This window comes from Sciurus carolinensis, chromosome 4 (assembly GCF_902686445.1).
Source record: "Sciurus carolinensis chromosome 4, mSciCar1.2, whole genome shotgun sequence".
NCBI lineage: Eukaryota > Metazoa > Chordata > Mammalia > Rodentia > Sciuridae > Sciurus > Sciurus carolinensis.
This window is the reverse complement of record NC_062216.1, coordinates 75,197,563-75,221,618: the sequence shown is the minus strand read 5'-3', so window position 1 is coordinate 75,221,618 and position 24,056 is coordinate 75,197,563. Positions and strand designations below refer to the sequence as shown.

The 24,056-nt window shown below is 38.8% G+C and overlaps 1 protein-coding gene across 1 annotated transcript; it reads right to left on the bottom strand.

The window, feature by feature from the left end:
• Nucleotides 1-10,277: 10,277 nt before the first annotated feature.
• Nanognb (NANOG neighbor homeobox) lies at nucleotides 10,278-13,804 on the bottom strand. Its single transcript, XM_047549698.1, has 4 exons — nucleotides 13,723-13,804; nucleotides 11,880-12,107; nucleotides 10,476-10,807; nucleotides 10,278-10,361 (listed from the first exon to the last, which is right to left on the bottom strand). The coding sequence occupies exons 1-4, from the start codon at nucleotides 13,802-13,804 to the stop codon at nucleotides 10,278-10,280; spliced, it is 726 nt and encodes a 241-aa protein (XP_047405654.1).
• Nucleotides 13,805-24,056: the final 10,252 nt, after the last annotated feature.

The following is a 24,056-nucleotide window of genomic DNA, read 5'->3' as shown; positions in this document are numbered from 1 at the left end:
TATCATTTGGATTATTCCAAGTTTCCCAGCTATTTTTTGTTTGTATTAAAGGACCTTCCTTTAATCTGGTCCAAATATATTGGCCATTTTTTTTTTTTTTTTTTTTTTTTTTTGGCGGTACTAAAGAGCAAACCCAGCAGTGCTCTATCACTGAAGTACACTCCAGCACTTTTAAAATGTTGAAACAGGATCTCACTAAGTTGCTGAGTGCTGACCTCAAACTTGCTATCCTTCTTCCTGGGCATCTTGAGTCACTAGGTTTACAGTCAGGAACCTGAGCCTGACTAGAAGTCTGTTTTAAAAATTCTTGGATGAGGTGCAATGGTTCATGCCTGTAATCCCAGTGATTGGGAGGCTGAGGCAGGAGGATCAAAAGTTTAAGGCTAGCCTCAACAATTTAGCAAGATTCTGTCTGAAAACAAACAAAAAATGGAAATAAAAAGGACATTGAACCAAAATAATAATCATAATCATAATCATAATCATAATCATAATCATAATCATAATGTAACACATGAGACTGAGGCCCGGAGGCAGGAGGATTGGAAATTCAAGGCCAGCCTCAGCAACTTAGTGTCTCAAAATCAAAAATAAAAAGGACTGGGGTACAGCTCAGTGGTAAAGCGCCCCTGGGTTCAATACCCAATACCAAATATAAAAAAGTCCTCCTTGGTAGGGCACTTGCCATATCATAAATGAGGACTTGGGTATAGGCACCAGCACTGCAAAAAAAGAGAAAGTTCCCTCCGCAAGTCTTTTGCCTGCTATTGTTTGACAACTACTATTCTATGACAGAACCAGGCAAAAATATCATATAACGTATCATTTTTTGTTTGATAAAGGAGTGGGCTTAATAAGAACTAGGGCTTTGTATGTAAATTGAGGGAAAGAGCCATTTTACACATAAATAATTTTCTTTTTTTCTTTTCTTTTCTTTTTTTTTTCTTCTTTTGGTATCAGGGGCACTTAACCATTGGGCCACATCCCCATCCTTTTTTTTCTTTAGAGACGGAGTCTTACTAAATTGGTTAGGGGTCTCCCGAGCCACTGGAATGATAGGCATCTGCCAAGCTCCAGCTTAAATACTTTTTATTGACACATAAACATTTTTTCTAGTATGTAGGGGGCTCTGGCTTCCATCTCCAGCACTCCAAAAGGAAAACAAAAATAAAAACAAAAGCAAAAAACCCAAGAATGTTCTTTGCTGGAGGTCCCCTAGACTGACAATTCAATAAGTCTTGAACAAAGAGTCTTTCATTTATAACAATCAATCCTTTCTCTAAGAAATAGATTACTCTCAAATTACCTGTATTTTAAAGAGGAACCACACAGTTATGAAAACTGCTAATTTAGAGATTACTAGTGAACTCGCATACTTTATTTTTCACTTATTTTGCTCGTTATCCCTGTAAGCACAGCAAGCACATACATTTTCTTCCTCCAAAAGGACTTTTTTTCCAGCACTGGGGATGGAACCCAGGAGCAATCTACTGCAGAGCTGCTTCTCCAAACCTTTCTATTTTTTATTTTGAAAGAGGCTCCCGGGAAATTGCTGAGATTGATCCTGAACTCCTGATCCTGCTGCCTCAGCTTCCCAAGTCTATGGGATTACAGGTATATACCACCACACCCTGCAAAAGAACCTCTTTATTATGAAATATTTAAAAACTTCATTACTGAACAGTATGATAAACCTTCACATATGTATGTATCATCTCCTTTAAGTAAATGAACTGTGGCTACTTTTGTTAAAAGATCTTACCATGAGTACAAGTTTTGAAATCCAGTAAGATTCACTCAACATAAATATATGAGACACCACTGACTCCTTTTCCCGTTAACCCAGTCTTTACTTCAAAATAAAATTTAGAAAGCGCCGGAGATATACCTCATGATCCACAACACTGAAAATTAATTCATTAATCAGTCATTTCTTAGAGCTGAAACACACTTATAAAATTCTTGAATTACCAGGGTTCTCAAATAAAGAACAACTAAAACCCCCAAATTCCTGACTTGTGGGTCAGTTTTGGATTCGTCAGATCTTTAATTAAAGGCCTTTAACATTCAAAGACTGAATTATAACTTTTATTGTACCAAATTCCAAGGTCTCCAAGCAGGGGAGTTGGGAAGGGTAAACGACCAAATTGAATTGTCAAAAGAGTCCTGGTGGTTATTAGAAGGATATGTATTATTTCTTCTTTCCCACCCTACCCTCAGGGGATCTTTGACCCAAGGTAAAAAAGGATTTTTTTCCACTTCTGCTAAGTCTAGCCTCCAGGAATGGGAGGAGTACCAAGAAATGCCTATGCAAGTTTAGTAAACTAATACTAAAACTGCTCTAAAACAGTATACCATTGACCCAGAACCTTCTTAGTTGCTCTGTAGATATTAGAGAAAGAGGAGTTGGCTAAAGCGAAGTGGAGATGAAGATGGTAATAGTGTTGGAAAAGAAAGGAAAAGTCTAGCACTTATGTTGATTTTATTTATTTATTTTATTTTGCAGTACTAGAGATTAAACTCAGTGGTGCTCTGCTGTTGAGCTATATCCCCAACCCTTTTTATTTTATTTTGAGAGAATTCTTGGAAAAGTGCCTAGGGTAGCCTTGAACATGTGATCCTCCTGCCTCTGCCTCTGGGCTGATTATTTTATTTTGACTTCAGCTGTTGCTTTAATTAGATGGTAGTATGATAAAACAAAGTTGTTGGCCCTAATAACATGTATCTAAATATTATACTTAGGATCTGGGAATGTAGTTCAGTGATAGAGGGCTTGTCTAGCGTGCTCAAGGCTGTGAGTTTGGTTTAATCACCAATGAAAGAAATGTTAAAATGTTTCAGAGTGGATGTGATGGTGCACATCTGTAATCTATGCAGTTTCGGAGGCTGAAGTGTTAGGTAGTAGCTGGAAATGAGCAGGGAAATACATGGCAAGGTCACAATTAACCTAAATTAAAGTTTTTTTTAAGTTTCTGCCAAGACAAATCAGTAAATTGTAGCAGATAACTTGTTGAAAAACACTAGTACAAAAACCTTGAGGATTAACAGACAAGGGTAAAAGAGATAATGGTTTGGGGGTGGGTGCCTCAAGAAAGAAGGACTTATGGGACTAACTCTTAATAGGACCCATAAAGGTCAAGATAAAACTAGAAGTTATGGTGCCAAGTGTCTCCTACTAGTTCAGGAGTAGGGGGGAAGTCTTTAGTGACGCTAACATCTGACCAGCTATTGACCCCAGTGCCCACATTAACATGGAATTGACTTGTAGATGAAGCCCCCCTAAATAGGATGGCCACAGGACAGTTCGGGAGGGGACAAACTAAGGTCAAAAACTCTACCGCCTGACGTGAGGGAGGAGTTGAACACCTGTTTGGCAAAGAGTACAGAAGGTGAACCCCAGTTCTCCTGGTAAACATCAAACAGTAATAAATTTGGAGACAACATTGGCTCCTTTGTCATTACTTCCTTGGAGTCGGCCCACTCGTTTCTTTGAGCCTCGCTTTCTTTGCTCGCTTTGAGCCTCACGTTGCTTCTACTTTACTTTCACCTCACTTCCACTCTGCCATCACTTGTAAAACAGTTCTTTAGAATGGCTTTTGGTGTTTGACTTTAAATTTTCTTTTGTTGGAACACAAGAACAGAAATTTGAAGTTTCAGCTTCTTGCTTTCCTATGACAGAAGCAGGAAGATCCCAAGTTTGAGGTCAGTCTCAGAAACTTAGCAATACCCTGTTTCAAAATAAAATATTAAAAACTGGACTGGGATTGTAGCTCGGTGGTAAAATGCCCCTTTGTTCAATCCCTACTACCAAAAAATAAAATTCAGGATATCACAGTATTCTAGTTTTTGTAAAGGGATTAGAGGAAAAGGAGCAAGAGGTACCTATTTCCAAGAGTAATTAAGAAACTTAATCATATGATAGAATTCGAAGCTAGGGCACACAACGTGCAGTTGAAAAGAAAATTCAAGGTTGGTCAGGTTGAGCCTGTAGTCCCAGCTGCTCAAGAAGTTGAAGTAGGAAGATCTCTTGATTCCAGGAATTCAAGGCCAGCTTGGGCAATACAGCAAGACCTGATCTCTAAAATTCTACTTTTTAAATAAATAAGAAAATTCATGTCAAAGGAAATATCTAGGCCAGGTACAGTGGCCCACACCTGTAATCCCAGTCACTTGGAAAGCTGAGGCAGGAGGATCATAAGTTCAATATCAGTTATTTAGTAAGGCCCTAACCAGCTTAGACCCTTAGCAAGTTAGCGATTTCTCAAAATGAGAAATAAAAAGGGACAGGGGCTCAGGAGGATGAGGCAAGGAGGATTACAAGTTCAAAGCCAGCTTTAGCAACTTAGTGAGGCAATGAGCAACTCAGCAAGAGCCTGTCTCTAGATAAAATATAAAAAAAGGGCTGGGGATATGGCTCAGTAGTTAAGCACTCCTGGGTCCAATTCCTGGTACCAACAAAACAAAATAAAACCAAAAAAAAAAAAAAAAAAACAGAAACATTTATTGATAGTACTAGAAAGGGTAAGGGCAAGAAGATGAAATAAGCCCAAACTTTTTATTTAAATTGAAAAATGTCTTATATGCAGTGAATGAATCTCAAGAGACAGCTTAATGAACTTTTACTGAATGCATACAATTCATGTAGACACCATCCAAATGAAGACTGATGGCATTTACAACAGCCCAGAGGCTTGGCTTGCATTTTTTGTTAAGGCCCCCAAATCTCAAAATCCAACGTTCCTTAGACTTCCAAAAACCATGAAGGCATTTGTGTACAATGTGAATGTTCATGAAAGGCTGACCTTAGCAGAGGAGGATTTTAATAATCAAGTGGATAGGATGACCAGTCTTATGGGTACAGTGAGATTCTTTCTCCAACCACCGTGTTCATTGTCCATTGGACTCATGAATAAAGTGGCCATGGTGGAGGAATAGAGGTTGTGCTAGAGCTCAGCAGCATGAACTTAAACTCACTAGGACTGACTTGGCCACTTACTGCTAAGCCCCAAACCACCAGCAGCAAAGACTAACACAGGCTGGGGATGCAGCTTGCTGGTAGAGTGCTTGCTTAGCATGCAAGAGACCCTGGGTTAGATTCCCGGTATAAGGAAAAACCCCAAAATGTATGGAACCATACACCCGTAATCCCAGTGACCAGGGAGACTGAGACAGGAGTATCCCAAGTTCCAGGCCAATGTTAGCAACCTAGTGAGGTCTTAACCAACTTAACAACACCCTGTCACCAAATAAAAAATAATAATAAGAACAAGGGCTGGAGTTGTGGCTCAGTGGTAAAGCACCTCTGGATTCAATCCCTCATACTAAAAAAACAAATTACATATAAACAAAAACTAAAAAGGGCTAAGGATATAGCTCAATGGTAGAGTGCCTCTGTTAAATTCCAGTATCATCTAAATAAATAGATATATTTATATATTACATATATGCATACACATATAAAGATATAAAGTGTAGATGTTAGAGGGTTCATCCATATGAATTATGAAAATCATGTCTGTCTAAATCTTTGATGGAATTAGGGAGTAGTAGGAGATAACTATGATCTGAAGTTTCTTTTTTCTTTGGTGTCGGGGATTAAACTCAGGGCTCTGAGCTACATCCCCAGTCTTTTTTAATTTTTTATTTTGAGACAGGGGCTTGTTGGCATCAGATCTGGTACTTTGCTGCTGGTATTATTCGCCCTCCCCCACACCATTTTACAACCCAGATTGTCAATCTGTGAACATCCCAGCCAGCTACTGGTCCAACTGTCAGCCTGTGAACATTCTCAGTAGTCATTGGTCCAGATTGTCAACCTGTGAACATTCTCATCAGTCATTGGCCTGTTATTAGCCTGCGAACTACTTAATAGCTCCCCCTGCCATTTTCTGTCTCTCCTCATGGCTTTCATTCTCTCCTGCGTGCGTTCTCTTTCTTCTCTCTCTCTCTCTCTCTCTCCTCTTCCTCTCATTTCCTCTCATTTTCTCTCTCACCCTGCAGGGAAACACTCTGTTTGCTTAACAAAATCTCTTGCGTGAGTTCCTGCGTCCATAGTGGTTTCTGTGTGCTTTCAGTCTTGCTAACTTTCTAAGAGTTTCACAAAGTTGCTGTAGCTGACCTCAAGCTTGAGATCCTCCTGTCTCAGCCTCCTGAGTCACTGGAATTATAGGTTTGGGTTGCTGAGCCTGACTTTAAAATTTCCTTTTCAATCATTTCCCATACTCTTTATTTGACCTCTAATTTATCAGTCATTCTCATATCCATTGGTGTCTTCTTGTCTTCACTTCCCTCCTTATTTCATCCTTTAACTTGCTCTTGTAAAAAACTAAAGAAATTTGGTCTTCTAATTTATTTACACACACCAAACAAAAATCAGGAGCACTATCATGTTTACAGAGAATAAGGCAGAAAGTTTTGCTTAGAGATGTGTTTTCAAAACACATTAAACCCATTAAATTTATTTCCACAGAGGTTGGTAATTTCTTTATTAATTTTTTTCTTAAATAAAATCAATGAACATGCATAATAAAAACTTCAGATCCACAATACGGTAAAAATACAATGTTTAGAAATTTCTTTGTATCCACTCATCTAGTTCTTTACCTTGATTTCTTGTTTGTTCTACTACACAGAATTAATTAGTTATTTTTTCATTTATCTTTCAAGTGCTCCATTTATATACAAGAATGGTGTCAGATAAATGTTTCATAACACTGTCCATGTATTTAACATGTATCAAAAGATATTAGATCTGGAAAATAATTTCCATTGAAAAATGATGGGCTCTTCATAAAAACATATTTGAAAATGTCAAAGAGGTAGGCTGGAGATGCAGCTCAATGGCAGGGCACATGCCTAGTGTGCTGAGGCCTGTGTTCCATCCCAAGTGCTGTTAAAGCAAAAAAAAAAGTCAGAGGTAAGTAAGGGTGTAGAAAAGATACAAGAGCATTATATATATATATATATATATATATATATATATATATATATATATATATATAAAATCACACCAGAGAGAACATTAAGGGTGTATAAACACTACATGTGAAACACAAACTGATGGAGCCTAGAATATTTCCCAGATTATAATTAAAAACACAGCTTTTGAATTGAACACAATAGAGTACAAAGTGAGGCTCAGACATTAAGGAACTATTCCTTGTTGATGAAATCACATTATTTCCCAGCAATTTGGCTTCCTTCCTTATGGTTTAGGGTAATAATTGTTGGGAAAGGTGTTCTCATGTACACACAGGAATAGACCTTGGGCCTGGACCACTTCCTTAACCAAAGATGAAGAGCCCACTCAACCTGTGTGGGCTCCTCACCTTGAGTGGGCACATCTTTCCTCGAGGCAAACTCAATGCATGCTCCTTTGTTCTGCTTAAGTGTATGTGTCAAATGCCATAATAATCCTCTAAGGGGAGGGGGTGGGGTCCTTTTATTGGGACACCAGAGGGGTGCACATAATTAATTGCCCTGAGCTGGCTGCCAGAGCAACTGCTGGCCTTGGGCAACCAATGCGTACTATTTTTTTTTTTTTCCCCTATTTTTTGTGGTTCTGGGGATCAAACCCAGGGCCTTGCACATGCTAAATAAGTGTTGTGCCACCGAGCTACACCCCCAGCCCTCAATGTATGAGATTGAAACTGATCTTGCTCTGCCTCATCTCACTGTAAGTAAAGTGTTGATCTATCCCGTGTCTGTGTTGTGTTTCATGATACTCCAATACTGAGGTGCAAGGGGTGGAAGGGTCTGGGCTTCCATTCCTCATATTAGCATACTGATGTTTGCGGTTGTTCATGTACTGGGAGTCTTCCCCTGGGATTAGTAGCCAGTATTTTGTGTTCTGCTCCCCTGGGATTGAGAACTAGTATATGGTATTCTGCTCAAAATTTAGCATTTGAGATAGTACATAAATATATATAAATAATATATAAGAATTCTGACTGGGCGTGATGGCACAAGCCTATAATTCCAACTACTCAGGAGAATGAGGTAAAATGATTGCAAGTTCGATTCCAGTCTCAGTAACTTAGCAAGTCCCTGTTTCAAAATAAAAAGGGTCGTGGATGTACCTGATAGTAACTGGACCACCTCTACCAGTACCTGGTAGAGGCTCTCTGGGTTAAATCCCCAGTACCAAAAACAAAATGAAATTAAAAAAAAAAAAAAATGAAAGGGTGAGGATATAGCCCATTGGTACAGTGGCCCTGAGTTCAATTCCCAGTACTGGGGGGAAAAAGTTGATATTGTTTCTATCTTAGTTCCTTTCAAAATCACATGAGGTTCCCACAAATAGAGAGGGAAGACAATCATCAAATATGTATTTGGCATATAAGCAATAGAAAATGCATACTGGTTTAATTTTTTTTTATTCAGTACTAGGGATTGAATCCAAGGGTGCTTTACCATTGCTCTACATTCCCAACTCTTTTGAAAATGTTTTATTTTGAGTCAAGTTCTTAATAAATTGCTGAGGTTGACCTTGACCTTATTATCCTCCTGCCTCAGCCTTCTGAGTAGCTGGGATTACAGATGTGAGCCACAGTACTGAACCAAGGTGTTTTTTGTTTTGTTTGTTTCAAACTACAACCAGGTGGGTGCAGTGGTGCATGCCTGTAATCCTAACTGCTTGGGAGGCTGAGTCAGGAAGATCTCAAGTTCAAACTCAGCCTCAGCAACTTAGCGAGACCCTGTCTTTAAATAAAATACAAAAAACGGCTAGGGATGTGGCTTAGTGGTTAAGTCCCCCTGGGTTCAATTTCCAGTATCAAAAAACCCTCAAACAAACAAAACACAACAAAAAAATGCAATGATATTACAGGGGAACAGTTGCACACGTCAGTAAATGACTCAATAAGGGTAAAAATAAAATATTCAGTAATAGATTAAAATGAGAGACAAAATGAGACTACCAAAATTTACAGGATAATCAAATTAAGTTACAAAGTCAAATGACCATAAGTCTCATCTTGAATTCTTTGACAAAAACCAGGAATTATGACTCAAAATAACAATATTGATCTGTGATAATACAAGGAATAAAAATCCTTATTATCACTGTGATATTGCTAAACTTTTTAAAGGTAAGGAACTATCATAAAGTTTTTCCATTTAATTTGAAAACTGCTGGAAACAGCTCTGATTCAAACAAAAAACACCAAGAACAGCTCAGTCCCATAGAGAGAAAAGAATATAGAATGAATTAGCGTAGGGCTAACAGAATTTTCCACATAATCACTTCAGTCAGTTCTGAAACTGTCCCATAAATAACTCAGAAGACTTTTACTTGGTCTGCTAGAAGAAAGCTATGGCATGAAAGCCTCTATAAATCCTTCCTATAAATTGCTCCCTCAAACTTTAAAGCAGTGAGTTCCTTCTTAGCTTCTTCAAAGGCTGCTATGCGATTTTCCCGGATGTCTGTTACTGTAAGGGCTCTAGCCATCTTTGAGTATAGTGCCTGCATGGAACATCTTTAATTCCTAAAGCTTGAGCCTCAAAAAATGTTATTCCCACACTTTCTTTGTAGGCTCCAGGATAGTTTGTACTTGCTAAGACAGTTATGTCAGTGAGGTTTTCTAACCAAAAGGGTAGAGATGTGCACAGCCGGCCATCTAAGGTAGATCACTTTTCAGAAGTGAAGAAAGCTGGGCTCCATGGTACACTCTTGTAATCCCAGTGGTTCTGGGTGGCTAAGACAGAAGGATCCCAAGTTCAAAACCAGCCTCAGCAACTTAGGGAGACCCTATCTCAAAATAAAAAATAAAAACAGGCCGGGAATGTGACTCAGTGGTTAAGTGCCCCTGGGTTAATTCTCTGGTACAAAAAAAAAAAAAAGAGAGAGGATTATTTGGCATTCTGGTTTACCAAAATAGCAATTAAACTTCAGAACTTTGGGACTTAAGCTGGTTTAATTCTATACTACAATCAATAAAAATCTAAGATTTGGGGGTGTAGCTCAGTGGTGCAGCACATAAGTGCCAACCAATGTATAAAGTCCTAGGTACAATCTCCATCACAGCAAAACAATAAAAATCTAACGTCTATAGCGTACATATGATAATGTGATTACATGTAAAATGGTGGCATGAACAGGTGTGTGTTTTGAGTAGAGTGAAAAATAAGCAGTAAATTGAACTGGTTTTGTGTCCCTGGGCTGGCACACAAAAGAGTTACAGGATCCCCAGTAACTACAGAAACTCAAATAGAACTAAAAGTCAACATATCCTTTCTTACTTCCTTGCAACTTACAAGTTTTATGTGTAGAAACTTTTTTATTTCTTGAGTCTTTTGCTGTGCCTTTGCTTAGACATTTCTTTCTGGTATTTCTTCCTCATTTTACAAAACCATTGTTGTATCTGCAAAAAATGAGGCAGGTGAGGTGATTAATACAGGAATCAAGATACTGGTTACGTGCATAATAGTACTACAGAAGTGACTTCGTCCGTCTGTGAAGAAATAGGTTGTCATACCTGTTTATCTGTCATGCTAAATTCAAATGAGAGTGAGAAACTATCTTGTACTGTGGGGTAGGCATTTAATTTAAACTTTGCCCAAAGAGTGTCCATGAGGGATTTGCTGACTGATCTTTTCTTGGGACACAGCTCCTCATCTTCCCTTTTCTCTTCGTTTTTCAGGTCGTCGTCTAGCTGCATTTCCTCTTCCTCTTCTTCTCTCTCTCCCTCTTTTGCTTCTTCTTCTCTCCAGTTCTGTTCTCCCTTTCCTTCATCTTCATTCGGATTCCTGTGTGATAGCTCTGGACTTTGGTTCCATGGCATAGCTGGTTCTTTGTGTGTAACAAGATCTGTGGGATAAAATCAACAGATACATGAGAACATTTGATTTTTGTATCAATGTTGTGCACTGATGGAAAGCAGAGAGGAAAGAAAAAGTACATTATCAAAATTGTGGAATATTTTCATAAAAGGTACAAATTAAAATTATTTTTTTGTTTTTTTATTCTTTCCCTTCTTTTTGGTTGTGTGTGTGTGTATGTGTGTTTCAAGTTACTAGGGATTTAACTCAGTGTCCTGTGTATGCTAGAAAAGCACTCTACCACTGAGTTATCCCCCTACCACACCTTTTTTTTTTTTTTTTTTTTTTGTGGTGCTGGGGATTGAACCCAGGGCCTTGTGCTTGTGAGGCAGGCACTCTACCAACTGAGCCGCATCCCCAGCTCCCTACCACACCTTTTAAAAAATTTTTTTCATTTTGAGACAGAGTTTCATTGTTGTTGCCCAGGCTGGCCTGGAACTTGCTATCCTCCTGCCTCAGAATCCCAAGTAGCTGGGACAATAGGCAAACACCACCTCACCCAGATCTTTCTTTTCTTTCTTTTCTGGGGATTGAATCCAGGGACATTTTACCACTGAGCTACACCCCTGGTCTTTTTTATTTTTATTTTGAGACAGGGTCTTACTAAATTGCTGAGTCTTGCTAAATTGCTGAAAATGGCCTCAAACTTGTGATCCTCCTGCCTTAGCCTCCTGAGTCCCTGGGATTACAGGCATGTGCCACCATACCAGGCTGTTGTTGGGTTTTAAACTAATGTTCATAATGGAAGAATGCATACGTATTTTATACTTATTCTATAAATGCTATGTTCTATGTAGATTATAAAATATTTTAGTATAATCTCATGGATGTAAAAATTTTGAATAACATGACTGAATGAGTGTAGAAGGAGATTCGAATGACATCCACATAACTCTAACAGTGGTTACAAAGAGGGAATCAAATGAAATGGGAGTGACTGAGAGACACTGTTGTACTGTATGCTGTACACTGTCATATGGTTTAACCCACACACAATGGCAGTGCATTTGACTTTAGGTACATTAAGGAAAACTATCATATTAATGAACCCCATAGAATACCTGAATGTTGAGAAGTATCAGAGTGATTTAGAAAATCTTTTCCAAGTGTCTTTGTGCCTTGGAGATGTTGCAGGCAGTCCATATACTGTGCATCTTGAGCTAAAAATTGTAGAACTGAACTTAGGGTCTCTTCATAGCTCATGCTTTTAACAACATCCTCCATAGGTAGATTTGCATTTTGGTTCTGGCCAATCCAGTTATTCTGTGAGCTGGATGTGCCTGTGTAACCTAAAATAAGTCAGTAAAGCATTTCTGTCATTTGGCTCTTCATTATTGTTATTGTTATTGTTATTATTATGGGTATTGAACCCACTCCCTCTCACGTGCTAGATAAGTGCTGTACACTCCTACTGAGATACACTTGCAGCTAAACCTTAAAAAAGTTTAAAAAAGTTTTAGGGGACTGGGGATATAGCTCAGTTGGCTAAATGCTTGCTTAGCATGTACCGGCCCTGGGTTCAATCCCCAGCACCACCAAAAAAATTTTTTTTTGTATTCATATTATTCATAAATGCATATTCATTTATTGCAGTACTGGGGATTGAAACCAGAGATGGTCTACCACTTAACTATTTTCCAGCACCCCCCACACCTTTTTTAAAAATTTTGAGATAGGTTCTTTGTAAGTTGCACAGGAAAATTTGCAGTCTTCTTGTTTCAGCTCCTGAGTCAATGGGATTACACGCATGTGCCACCACACCTGGCAGCTTCTCTTTTCCTTTTCTTTTATCACCTATTTTGTCATTTTGATTTAAAATATTTGTAATAAAACCTGGGAAAATAATCAACTCAGGAGGCTGAAGCAGGAGAAAAACAAGTTGGAGGCCAGCCTCAGCAACTTGATGAGATCTTGTATGAAAAAACAAAAATAATAATGGGGGTGTAGCTCAGTGGTAAAGCACTGCTGGGTTCAATCCCCAGTACCAAAAGATAAACAAACAAACAAATAATATAGGTGTGGAGATGTAGCTCAGTGGTAAAGTGCTGCTGGGTCTTTCCTTTTTTTACTTACTCCAACTTTTTGATTTTATGAAATTGTCATCAACTTCCAGCCCTTGCTGATATTCATTCATGATTGTTTTGCTTTGGAGTCTTCTCTCCTAGGAGCTGATTTTTTAGAGATAAAAATATTCTTAATACCAGATGACTTTACCCAAGAAAAGTCCTAAAGGAGATAAAAAATAAAGTAAATAAGTAAATTTTTAATTTTCCAAAACATCTATATTGGAAAACAATGAAAATCATTGAATTTACTGAATTCCCAACTTGAAATTCATTTCTCTGATTTTGTTCAAAATATGGAAAATAAATTGTTTTCCTTTGGTTGCTGTTGGTGCTGGGGATGGAACTGAGGGCTTTACACACAGGAAAACTGTGCTCTACCATTGCACTAACACATCCAGTCCCTGTATACTATGCCTTAAGTATTTATTCATTCACATATTCTGTTTCACAGTGTATATTTGAATAATTGGTAGTTCTTATTCTGGTCAGGTATGACCCTGTGAATTCCATGGTCAAAGTACCATCATGTTAGAACATGCACATGTATAGAGTCATAGATGTCATACACACACACACACACACACACACACACACACACATACACTGGATTGAACCCAGGGGTACTACCATTTAGCTACATCCCTATACATCCCTAGCCTCTATTATTTTGAGAAAGGGTTTAAGTTATTGAGGATGGCCTTGAACTTGGGCTCCTCCTGTCTCAGCCTCCTGAATCATTGAGATTAAGGCCTGTGCTACTGGCCCCAAACCTTTCATTTTTATTTTTTTAATTTTGAGATAGGGTCTCACTAAATTACCAAGGTAGACTAGAACTTACAATCTTCCTGCCTCAGCTTCCCATGTAGCCGGTATTGCTGCACCTGGCTTTCCTTGTCATTAAAATTTACATGTGGCAGCATGGTGCAAGCTGGGCAACATAGTGAGACTCCGTCTCGAAGTAAAATAAATGAATAAAGCAGTTGGGGGTGTTGCCCAGTGGTAAAACATGCTGGGTTTGTTCTTCAGTACAGAAAACAAATGTTTTTACATGTTGACATTTCTCATTCTGTGGAACTTATTTTTCAAACATAATAAAGTCATTTTGATCAACAAACACTTGTTGTTAATCCTACACCAGCTAAGTGAATAGGGAATTTCACAAAATCTGCCTGAGAGATTGGCTTTTGTGTGTGAGTATACACTGGACCTGACATCTGATTCCAGCTTGTTAATGCCTAAAAGAGAGAAACAACTGGGAGCTGTCCATGGTAGCTGAATGTGTACAATTCGCTGAGGGTAGATGCTTTGCTGGCAGGCTGATCAGGTAAACCAGGTGTGCAATCATATGAAAGGAGCTGAGTTGGGGCTGTCACTGAGCATGTCAGAGTTGCTACCTATGGTGTCATAGGCCATTCATCCCAGCAGCTCTTCTGTTCTTTCTCATTTTTTCTTTCTTTCTTTTTTTTTTCCGGTACTCGGGATTGAATCCAGGAGCACTTAACCACTGAGTCACATCCCCAGCCCTTTTTTATTTTGAGACAGGGTCTCCCTAAGTTGCTAAGGGCCTCACTAAATTGCTGAGACTGGCCTCCCAACTGGCAATCCTCCTACCTTAGCCTCCTGAGTTGCTGGGATTTCAGGCGTGTACCACCACACCCACCCCAGCAGTTCTTGAAAGGGTCACTGACTTGCAGAAGCCTGGGTTTGAGAGGAAGTTCCACAGGTCACTGTGAGTTTTGTAGGGGTAGGGATTGGGATTGATAATAAATTTAAATTGACCTGAGATTTTCCAGGTTTGGGTTTTCTGAAAAACAGAAGCTGTCTTCCATACTTTAAAAAAAAAAAAAAAACCAAAAAACAGGAAGTGCTGGAAATGTTGCTTAGTTGTAAAGCACACTTGGGTTCAATCCCCAGTATCAGGAAAAAAGAAAAATATATATATATACACACACACAATACATAATTTATTCATTTCCAGGAGTTAAATTTTAGGAATTTAGCTCAGTGGCAGATCCCTCATCTAGTACTCACAAGGCCCTGAATTCAATCTTCAGCACTGAAAAAAAAAAAAAAAAATTCAAGTGGGGTTGGGTGGCATGCATCTGTAACCCCAACTACTCTGAAGCCTGTGACAGGAAGATAACAAGTTCAAGGCCAGCCTGGGAAACTCAGGGAGGCCCTGTTTAAATAAAACAACCAAACGAACATTTCTTTCCCTGGCAAAAGTCTAGAGAAGTTGATACAATCTAATGACTCTCTTTAGAAATTTTTTTTTACCCTGGACACTCAGATGGACATATATTATCAGTCCTGAAAGGAGGGCTATTTATTGTGCCTGGCAGACTGATGAGAATGAGTGCTCTCAGAGTTTCTTCCCAAATTAATATAGAATTTTAATATATATAACCATATTTTAACAGTTTGAGTTCTGGTGTTTCAATGTGTGGTAACATTATGGTGGCTAAGTCCTGATCATTGGTTATATGCAAGGTAACAATTATTATCCTGGTTTTCCTGAAATAGGCTTGATTTTTGCCTTTTATGTTGGTATAATTTTAATAATGCCTCCTTTCACTTTCAAAAATCCCATTTTGTATTATATATTATGTGATTACTCAAGTTATGTATATTGTCTCTAATTTTTCCCTATCAGGAACAATACTTTAATAAATATTTTTGCTTAAATTTATATTTTAAGTTTTTGATATATGTTGCTTTTCTTTCTAGAAAGATTATATAAATTTACTCTCCTACCAGCAATTATAAGGAGTCATTTTCTAAAACCTTAACAAACAGTAGTGCCATTAATTTTTAAGAATCTTTGCCAGTTTAATAAGTGAAATTGTGATTTACTACTATAATAGGAATTTATTTCATTGATGTTGTGGGTGAGCATTTGGACAGAATAGTGTCCTTCCACACAGTAAGCAGCAAGCAACAATTTCGGGTGGGTTAAATCAATAGGAATGCAGAGAAAGGAAATCAGAGATATCTTAAATATTTAATGAATTTCAGGAGATATTTTTGAAATTGCTTTTGATTGTAATAGAAGCTTGATTCTATGACTGACAAGTCTATTATTTGAAGAACATATAGACACTCTTTTATATGACTAGGGATGTGGCTCAGTAGTTGAGCACGCCTGGGTTCTATCCCTGGTACCTCCCCCCACCAAAAAAAAAAAAAAAAAAGTCCAAACAAACAACTTAGCTGGAAGCTAACCATGGTGCTACTTGCCTGTCATTCCAGCTATGTGGAAGGCTACGATGGGAGAATTTCAAGTTCAAGCCCAGCCTCAGCAACTTGGCAAGGCCTTAAGCAACTTACTAAATGCTTTCTTAAAATAAGAAATAAAAAGGCCTAGGTATATGGCTCAGTGGTTAAGCACTGAGATTGAATTCTGGGTTCAGTTGGTACTGAGGGTGAAGGGGGGACAACTCAGCTGGAGCAAATGAAAGGGGAAGGACAACTCTTATGGAAATTGACTATCAGAGAGGACAATGGTATGAGGAAAGTAGTCAGCTGCCTAGTGAAGTCCTGGGGATTTCAAAACCTGAAGGGGAGGGCTGAGAGTTAATGGTAGAGGGTCTTCTCTAGCATGTAAGAGACGTTGGGTTTGAAACCCAGGGCCACAACAAACAAACAAAACAAAACAAAACAACCCTGAATGTTCCCCTATTGGAGGACCCAGCGCCCTACACTGGTCCCCATCATCCCCCAGGAGTGCAGGCTAGGAAAGCACCAATATTACCAGCTTGCATTCTGAATTTGGGGGATGTTTTCTACTGGGGGTACATTTGGTAACTGGCAGGAAATGATAGGATTTGGTCTCCTAAGAAATCACAGAGTAGTTAACAGCAGCAAGTGGGGCACAGGACTGAACATGGAAGTGGAGGCGGCAGTGAGGGGAGCAGGGCTTCAACATGAGAAGGAAACACTCTTTGCTTAGAAGCCTCCCTGCTCCTCAGTGTGGCACACCTGCTCTTAAGAGTGTAGGAGCTGGGCACCCTGGCATGTGCCTGTAATCCTTGTTACTTGGGAGGATGAGGCTGAAGAACTGCTAGCTTGAGGTCAGTCTTGGCGACAAATGGAAACTCTGTTTAAAAAAAAAAAAAAAGGCCACACTGGTGGCACAAATCGCAACAGCCACGGAGGCTGAGGAAGAATAATTGCAAGTTCTAGAGTCTGAGGCAGGACTGAAATTTAGTCTCAGTCATTTAGCAAGAAACTCAGCAACTGAGCGAGACCGTATCTCAAAATAAAAAGGACTGGGGATGTAGCTTAGTGGTAAAGCACCCCTGGTTCAATCCCCAATCACACAAAAAATTTAAAATTAAATACATTTTTTTAAAAAAAAGGCAGAGCATGGTGGTGCATGCCTATAATCTCAGTAATCTCAGTGACATGGGAAGCTGAAGCAGGAAGATATCAAATTCAAGAACAGCCTACATCGCGAAGGCCCGCAGCGGGTGTTGACGTGATGTGATTTCTGCCCAGTGCTCTGAATGTCAAAGTGAAGAACAGCCTAGATAATTTAGCAAGACCCGTCTCAAAATAAAAAACAAAAGAGCTAAGCATATGACTTAGCAGTAGAGTTCCCTGAATTCAATCCCCAGTACCAACACGCATGCACAATAAAAAAGAAAAGAAAAAAGGTAGGAGTTATCCTCACTTCAACCTTAGGGAGCCAGGACTCAAAGGAGAAATAAAAGGACAAACAAAGCTTTTATGTAGATACACTTGGACCTAAAAGGTGTAGTCCCAAAAAACCTAGTGACTGAGAGTGTCATCACTACAAATTTCTAAATTTAGCAAGTAGACTGGGTCACATTAGAATTCATCAGTAATTCATTCATCGAGTCCTTCTGATGGCTTGTTATATGCTCAGCACTCTCTTAGGTCCTTGGGATACATTAGTGAAAAAAGCTGACAGACCTAAAACTGGAATAGCCTATGTTACAAGGAGAAAAAAGTGTTTGCAAGATTACTGGATTTTCTTCAGAATATAAGAAGCACAGGACCAACATTAACCTCTCAAAATTGGAAGGAAATCTCATAGTCATTTTTAAATTTGGAGGTGGAATTTTTTTTTCCCTAGAAAACTGGCACCATACAGATTTTTGTTTGTGGTAGGGCTGAGGATTGAACCTAGGGCCTTGCATGCACATGCTAAGCACATATTGTACTAATGAACTTCACCTCCTATCTCTAAAATTTTTTTTGGTACCGAGGATTGAATCCAGGGGTGCTTAAATACTGAGCCACATCCCCAGCCCTTTTTAAAATATTTTGTTTTGAGACAGGGTCTTGCTAAATTGTTTAGAGCCTCACTAAGTTGCTGAGGCTGACCTTGAACTTGTAATCCTCCTGCCTCACCGTCTGGAGCCACTGGAATTACAGGCATGTGCCACCGCTCCCGGCTCTAAAATTTCTGACTTAAAAAAAATTTTTTTTTTTCAGTGCTGGAACTCGAACCTAGGGACTTGTGTGTGCTAAGCACACACTGTATCACTAAGTTACACTCTCAGCCCCATGGTGTTATTTTGAGTGTGAAGCCAAGAAGACCTCCCTCTCTTTTTCCTTGTTTCCTATTTACATGCAGCTATCACCAAGTCTTTACTGTGATCTTTGTGGGTGAACACCAAATAGAGAAGACTTGAGCTTTAGGAGGTTTGGTTTGGGAAATGAAATTTTCAAGAAATTGGTTTTATGATTTAAGCTGCTCCAGTACTCAGGCACTTTTGAAAATTGTCTTGCTACTTTTTTTAAAACTTTCTAATGCAGTTATACTGAGTTGGAAGTGTGATAGTCTATGAAACTATATCAGAATTTAAGCAACCTGGGGTGTAATTCAGTGGTAGAGAATGTGCTTAGCATATACAATTTCCATCCCCAGCACCGCCCCCATCCCAATTGTTTTTTGATTGCATAACTAATTTAAGGTAACTTGTAACAATTTTAGGCTTTTCTCATAGGTATTTAAACATTATCTCATCTTAAAAGAACAACACTCTCAAGGGGTGTGGTGGCACACACCTATAATGCCAGCTACTTAGGAGGCTGAGGCAGGAGGATCAGAAGTTCAAGACTAACTAAAGCAATTTAGTGAGACCCTATTTCAAAATAAAAAAAAAAAAGAGAGAGAAAAGATAGCATTTTTAACAAATGATGCTGGGAAAACCGGTTATCCATATTTAGAAGAATGAAACTAGACCCTTATCTCTTACCCTGTACAAAAATCGACTCAAAATGGATCAAAGACCTAGGAATTAGAACAGAAACTATGCAACTCCTAGAAGAAAATATAAGGTCAACACTCTAGCATATAGGCACAGGCAACGACTTTCTCAATAGGACCACTAGAGTTCAGGAAATAATGTCAAGAATTTCTAAGTGGGATGGCATCAAATTAAAACGTTCCTGCACAGCAAAAGAGATAATTAAGAATGTGAAGAGAGAATCCACAGAATGGGAGAAAATCTTTGCTAGTTACTCTTCTGATGAAGGCCTAATATCTAGAATGTACAAAGAACTCAAAAATCTTTTTAAAAATATTTTTATTAGTTGTTGATGAACCTTTATTTATTTGTATGCGATGCTGAGTATCAAACCCAGTGCCTCACACATGCTAGGCAAGTGCTGTACTACTGAGCCACAGCTCCAGTCCCATAAAACTCAAACATCTTAACACCAAAAAACCAAATAACCTAATTAACAAATGGGGAAATGAATTAAACAGACACTTCTCAAAAGAAGAAATACGAATGGCCAAATACATGAAAAAATGTTCAACTTCATTAGCAATTAGTGAAATGCAAATCAAAAGTTCACTGAGATTTCATCTCACATTAATTAGAAGCAGCCATCAAGAACACAAATAATAAATGCTGGTGAGGATGTGGAGAAAAAGAATACTTTCATACTCTTGGTGGGATAATACCTTAGTACCACTATCTGATATCATTATGGAGGTTCCTCAAAAGACGAGGCATGGAACTACCCTATAACCCAGCTATACCACTCCTTGGTATTTATCCTGAAGAATTAAAGTGATCATATTACAGTGATACATGCATACCCATGTTTATAGCAGCACAATTCACAATAGCTAACTATGGAATCAGCCTAGGTGTCCATCAATGGATGAATAAATAAAGAAAATGTAGTTTAGCTGGGTGGGGTACGCATATAATCCTAGTGGCTCTGGAGGTTAAGGCAGGAGGGTTCCAAGTTCAACGTCAGTCTTAGAAATTTAGCAAGGCCCTAAGCAACTTAGTGAGACCCTGTCTCAAAATAAAAAAATAAAAAAAGGGTTGGTGATGTGGCCAGTGGTGAAGTGCCCCTGGGTTCAATCCCCAGTACCAAAAAAAAAAAAAAAAAAAAAAAAAAAAAAAAAAAAAAAAAAATTGTGGTGTATATACACATGGAATTTTACTCAGTCATAAAGAAAAAGGAAATGATGTCATTCATAGGAATATGGATGGAACTAGTGACCATTATGTTAAGTGAAATAAGCCAAAGGGAAGGTCAAGGGTCATATGTTTTCTCATATATGGAAGCTGGAGAGGAAAAAGGAAAAATTGGGGGCAGGGAGTCTCATGAAAATCAAAGGGAGATCAGTAGAGGAAAGGTACCAGGGGTGGGAGGTGGGAAGGGACCGGGGAAGTGGTAGGGAGTGATATTGGCCAAATTTTATTGTTATATTGTGTTCATGTATGAACATGTAACAACAAATGCCATCACTATGTACAACAATAAAAAAATGTGGGAAAAAAAAGAGCTGGGGATGTAGCTTAGTGATAAAGCGTCCCTAGATTAAATCCCCAGTATCCCCCGCCTCACCAAAAAAGTGTGTTCTATTTTATGTTAATTCTTTTTCTTTCCTTCTTTCTTTCTTTCTTTCTTTCTTTTTTTTTTTTTTTTTTTTTTTTGGTTTTTAAACTCTGGATGGAACCCAGGAGCAATGTTTTGCTTATTTTATATCTTGATATGTTACTTAGGGCCTCACTAAATTGTTGAAGCTGACCTCAAACTTGGGATCCTTCTGCCTTGGCCTCCCAAGTCACTGGGATTATAGGCTTGTGCCACCATGCCCAGCCTTGTTATGAATTTTAACATAAAAATTTCAAAAAGTGAGCATTTAATGTATTTGTGTTTGACACTGCTCAAAAGTTTTGTGGGGTCGGTGCAGGTGGGTGCGTGCTTTCGATCTCAGCTACTACAAAGGATGAGACAGGAGGATCCCAAATTTAAGGCCAGCCTGGGCAACAAAATGACATACTGTTTCAAAATAAAAAATGAAAAGGCTAGAGTATGTAGGTCATTGGTGAAGCACTTTGCCTAACTTGAAGAGGTTCTGTGTTCAATTACCAGTATACAATATAACAAAAAGGTAATATGTCAGAAATATTGGAGTGTTTATTTTTTGGAGCGTTTGTGCTAAGTATTCAACTCAGGGCCTTGTGCATGTTAGGCAAATTCTGTACTACTAAGTCACATCCCCAGATAGAAATATCAAGATTAAACAATAAGAGTGACCCTGGAGATCACCTCCATTGGATTCGGCAGTCACTGATTACCATTGACAAAAAAAAAAAAAAAAAAAAAATTCATAGCCAGGTGTGGTGGCACATGTCTGTAATTCCAGCTGTCCAATACGCTGAGGAAGGAGGATTGCAAGTTCAAAGCCAGCCTCAGCAATTTAGCGAGGTCTAAGCAACTTAGCAAGACCCTGTCTCAAAATAAAAAAATAAAAAAAAAATAGAAATAGAAACTGCTGGGGATGTCACTCAGTGATTAAGTGCATATAGGTTCAATCCCTGGTACCAAAGAAAAATAAACAAAACAAAACAAAAAACTTCCTGTTATTTCTTAAGAAATTTCCAGGAAGTGCCTGGTGCAGTGGTGCATGCATGAAAGCCCAGCAGCTCAGGAGACTGAGGCAGGAAGATCAAGTTTGAGACTACCCTCCATAATTTAGCAAGACCCACCCTTAAAAAAAACAAAAAACAGAAAAACCCCCAAGGGCTGATGCTATAGAGCATCCCTGGGTTCCACAAAACCCAGGATGTTTGTTCTGTAAACAAAACACAATAAAAGAAAATGAAATTTCCAGAAAGTGATAAAGCCAATGAACCATTAGTAGAGTAGTCATTTCTTTCTTTTTTCTTGCAGTACCAGGTATCGAACCCAGGTGTGTTCTACCACTGATTTCCTTCTCTATTCAGTTTTGTTTTTTTTTTTTTTTTTTTTTTTTAAATTTTGAGGTAGGGTCTCACCAAATTGCCCAGTTTGGCTTCAAATTTGTTATCCTCCTGCCTCAGCCTCCTAAGTAGCTGGGATTACTGGTGTGGGCCACTGTGGTCAGTTCACTGGAGTTCTTTCTTTCTTTCTTTTTTTTTTTAATTTATTTTTATTGTAAACAAATGGGATACATGTTGTTTCTGTTTGTACAAGGAGTAACAGCATACATTTGCATAATCATACATTTACATAGGGTAATGCTGTTTGATTCATTCTGGAGTTCTTTCTTTTTTTTTTTCTTTTTGCGGTACTGGGGATTGAACTCAGGGCCTTGTGCTTGCGAGGCGAACACTCTACCAGCTGAGCTGTCTCCCCAGCCCTCTGGAGTTATTTCTGAACCACCTTTTTCTCCCATAAAATATCAAACAGGAAAACCTAGAATTTTTGTTTGTGACCAAATTGGCATAAAAATGTAAACAGGTCTTTAAAAAATGAGTATACGTTTTGAGAGAAAGAAACTATGGTCAGATTTGTATTTGAGGAAAAACCCCCTAAGGAGTACGGGAGAATATAAATGAGGACCGGACTGGCAGTGACTAAACAGAGCTATTGTATGAACCCATTTTCTGTTGATAACAACACAATACCAACCACAGACTAAGTTACAAAGAAGAAAGTTTGTTTTGGCTTACAGTTCTGGAGGTCCAAGGTCCAAGTTCAAGGCGTGGCGTGTGGCGATGGCCTTCTTTCTGACAGAGTCCTAAAGTGGTATAGAATACCCAGTGTCAAGACGCAGGAGCACAAGAGTGAATGCCTCTTCTGGTCTCTTTCCCTCTTCTTATACAGCTACCATAATTCAATCAGGAATGCCCCACCCTCATCACCCTCTAAAAGCCCCACCTCCAAACCCACGGTCAGATTAGTTTTATTCTTTCATTCAGTTCCTCCCAAAAGGGGTTAAATTTAAATACACATGAAACTTGTGGGGAGCATTCAAACCATATCCAAGATGGGGCCAGCATGTATCAGCTGTCATAGTAAGTGTGACAGGAAGCAATCCAGGTCTAAACAGTGGCAGTGAATGAGGACCAGGATGGAAAGAGGCTTGGAGAAATGTCTGGAAGGCAAAGTCGACCCAACACTGTGTTTAACAGAACATGGCACAAGATAAACAAAGGCAGAGTCAAAATTATAAGGAGTGATTTTTGGGCACAGGGTGGAGCTCAATGGTAGAGAGTTTGCCTGTCTTACTTAAGGCCTTGGATTCAACATTTAATCCTCCCCCGCATCTCACTCCCCCCCACAAAAGACTCTAGGTGTGGGTTTTTTTAGTAAAAGGTAGGAATGCTATTTTTTTTTTTTTAATGAAGTACTGGGAACTGAACCCAGGGCTTTGCAAATGCTGGATAAGCACTTTACCACTGAGCTACATTTCCAGTTCCTTTTACATTGTCATTTTTGAGACAGGGTCTCTCATTAAGTTGCCCAGGCTATAACTGAATTTTTCCATCCTCCTGCCTCAGACATTCGAGTAGCTAGGATTACAGGTGGGTGCCACAAACCCTGGTGGCAGGGATGCTAACTTATGTTTTCAACAGTGAATGTGAGGTTTCTTGGGACAATTATAGGAAAACTACAGTTGGACTCAGGAGAGAAGTGAGGCCTATAAAAGACCAGAATGATAATTAATAGATACATGTCTCTTAACCATGCAGGTATGCTCTGAGAAATGTGTCCTTAGAGGAGTTCTTTGTATGAACTTAAGGTACTTAGACGAACTTAGATGGCTACAATGTCATGAGGCAATATGATCCTATCCTATGAGATCACTGTACTCTATATGGCTGGTCATTGACCAAAACCTAGTATGGGGCTGTGATGTGTTATGTTATGGGAAAAAGAAATAGGCCAAAGAAAGGACTCAAGGGA